The sequence below is a fragment of the Salvelinus fontinalis genome, chromosome 6, assembly GCF_029448725.1.
Source record: "Salvelinus fontinalis isolate EN_2023a chromosome 6, ASM2944872v1, whole genome shotgun sequence".
NCBI lineage: Eukaryota > Metazoa > Chordata > Actinopteri > Salmoniformes > Salmonidae > Salvelinus > Salvelinus fontinalis.
Genome location: NC_074670.1, coordinates 8,621,713 through 8,624,671, shown reverse-complemented (window position 1 = coordinate 8,624,671; position 2,959 = coordinate 8,621,713). Strand labels below are relative to the sequence as shown.

The 2,959-nt window shown below is 41.1% G+C and overlaps 1 protein-coding gene across 1 annotated transcript in view; it reads left to right on the top strand.

Annotated features, from left to right (window-relative positions):
• The first annotated feature begins 485 nt into the window (after positions 1-485).
• LOC129856774 (regulator of G-protein signaling 22-like) overlaps positions 486-2,959 on the top strand; it is a 49,570-nt gene continuing 47,096 nt past the window's right edge. Inside the window, 5 exon segments of the mRNA XM_055924490.1 lie at positions 486-564; positions 880-908; positions 1,130-1,192; positions 1,861-2,040; positions 2,400-2,485. Of these exon segments, the coding sequence (XP_055780465.1) occupies positions 543-564; positions 880-908; positions 1,130-1,192; positions 1,861-2,040; positions 2,400-2,485 (380 nt within the window). The 5' untranslated portion in view covers positions 486-542.

Genomic DNA, 2,959 nt, shown 5'->3' with positions numbered 1-2,959 from the left:
TCTCTTACCTATTGTTCACCTAATATCTTTTTTTGCACTGTTAGGTAGAGCCTGTAAGCATTCTGCGCACATGACAAATAAACTTTGATTTGATTTGACAATGTGTGTTTCATACACCACTGTATCGAAATAGTTGTTTTGGGTCGTTATGGCGCCCTCTACTGGTTAACGGCATTCACTTGACTCGCAAAGTACTACCGTCTGTTCCTCTCTGAAATAGAATACATGTCGGTGTGCATAGTAGCGTGTTATGGTGAATAATCTCTACTTTACTATGAGAAGACTGAATAAAATGCAGTATTTTTATTTTATTATTGATAAACTGGCACTCCAGTTAATGTTTACTGAGCGTCACGCCTTTTACTGTTCCCCTCCGCAATGTGATTGAGTTAATTTCCATAGCAACCCCTCTGTCGGTGATTACACTGAAAGGTCCGGTGACGGCGGGTCAGAGGTGTTCAGGGTTTTAGGCAAAAAGACCCTTAGCTGACGTTTCTGGGTGAATTATAACTAAGGACAACTGAAGTACATAAAAGTGAAGAATGTTGGGGAAGATTACAACAGGTGAGTTCCGGGAATACTAGAACAGCTGAATTAAAACATTCAACGTTAAAAACAACTAGGAATTTCAATGCGTTCAAGACAACTAAGAACTGAGGGGGGAAATGCTCTCTGTCTGGGGAAAATCCTTTTGAACGGTCATCCAAGTCGGGAACTCGGGCCTCTTTCTAGAGCTCTGAGTTGAAGATCCCTGACGTCATGATTTGAGCTCGTTTCCTGAGTTTTCGGTTGTCTTGGACGCTTGGAAGTCGGAGATTTCCTAGTTCCCATTTTTATCTGAAGGTGGCATAAGTTGTCTTAAATGTTTTTCTTCCATAGATCCACCTTACCTTACTATCGATAATTTCGTGAGTAACCTATTTATAAAAAATTAAAACATTTTTTAAACAAATGCCTTTTTCTAAACGTTTCACCTTGTCACATTATGGACTACAGAACATCGTACAGTTTTTTTAAAACAACTTTTAATATGACTTCTGGCAAGGGATTTAAAGTGAATTCTGTAGTTTTTCCCAATATCAACACATTGAATACTTACTAACCGATGTCTTCTGTTGGATATCCACAGGAGGACTGTCTGGCTTCTGATGATGTTCTGGTGCACTTCTTTAATGACTTCCTCAGCCTACCTGTAAACATCCTGTCACATTTCTACTTGGCCATATTATTTACTTTATTCAGTAACTAAAGCTTATTTTCACTCTGGATGAATGACAAAACGTTTGTAAAGCACAAAGATGTTGGAAATTGTGTTGTTTTATTTCACTGTCCTCAAATGGTTGATCAAAATGGCTACCCGGACTATTTGCATTGTGTCCCACCACCCGCCAACCCCTCTTTTACGCTGCTGCTACTCTCTGTTTATCATATATGCATAGTCACTTTAACCATACCTACATGTACATACTACCTCAATACGCCTGAACACACACACACACACCCTCTCTATAGTCTCTAACACACACACACACACACACACACACACACACACCCTCTCTATAGTCTCTCACACAAACACCCCCCCCCCCCCCCCCCCCCCTCTATAGTCTCTAACACACACACACACACACACACTTTTTCCCCCGCACCATTGGTTAGAGCCTGTAAGCATTTCACTGTAAGGTCTACACCTGTTGTATTCGGCGCACGTGACAAATAAACTTTGATTTGATCAGATTTAAGATAATTGACCAATTACATGAGCTACTGTGATTGATTAAGTCAGGACAGACAGGAGTATATTCTGTCTGAATCTGAGAATAATACTCTTCCAAATGTCCTGATTTCCTTCCGACCCAGTCGTTCCCTAAGTGTGTTCAGTACAACCAGGAGACGGGTGTGTTTGAGGTGGTCAGTGGTTCAGCGGAGGCTCTGTCTAGGAGAATCAGGTCAGCCCTGCAGCACTTTCAATCACAACGTCTCACTGACCCGACAGAGCTGGCTGCTAGACCCGTGGTGGACAACCACTACACTGTCCTGGTCAGTTCAAATTCTCCTGTTCTTTTATAGTATGTCATCTTGATATTGAATACTGCATTGTGGGAGGGGAGGGGGGGGGGTGCTTTCAAGTGAGCATTTCACTGTACTGTTTTTACACCTATTGTATACTGTTCAATTGACAAATCAACTTTGATTTGCCAACCAATACATTGCCCTCCATAAGTTTAATCAAACTAAACTCTAATCAAACTTTTATTTATTTATTATTCAAGTGGATTCAAGTTTCTCATCAGATTAGTTGGTTGATTTAATGATATGGAGTTGATGAAATCAGACGCCTGTTTGTGTGACATCATTTAAATGAGAATAATAATCGTTGATTTTGATTTTCGTAACAGTGCTTGGACAGAGTACAGGGAGTGAAGTGGATCCTACAAGAAAGACTACCCTTGTTTATTCAAAGTGACTGCTACTTCGAGTACAGGTACATCCCCAATGTTTTATTACTGGGGGGTAACTTCACCTGTTGATGCATGTCTTGATATCAGCACTGCCCTTTATCCTGACCCTGTCTGTCATGACTTAATCAATCACTTTTTTTTAAAATCACATTTATTTATAAAGCCCTTCATACATCAGCTGATATCTCAAAGTGCTGTACAGAAACCCAGCCTAAAACCACAAACAGCAAGTAATGCAGGTGTAGAAGCACGGTGGCTAGGAAAAACTCCCTAGAAAGGCCGGAACCTAGGAAGAAACCTAGAGAGGAATCAGGCTATGAGGGGTGGCCAGTCCTCTTCTGGCTGTGCCAGGTGGAGATTATAACAGAACATGGCCAAGATGTTCAAATGTTCATAGTTGACCAGCAGGGTCAAATAATAATAATCACAGTGGTTGTCGAGGGTGCAACAGGTCAGCACCTCAGGAGTAAATGTCAGTTGGCTTTTCATAGCCGATC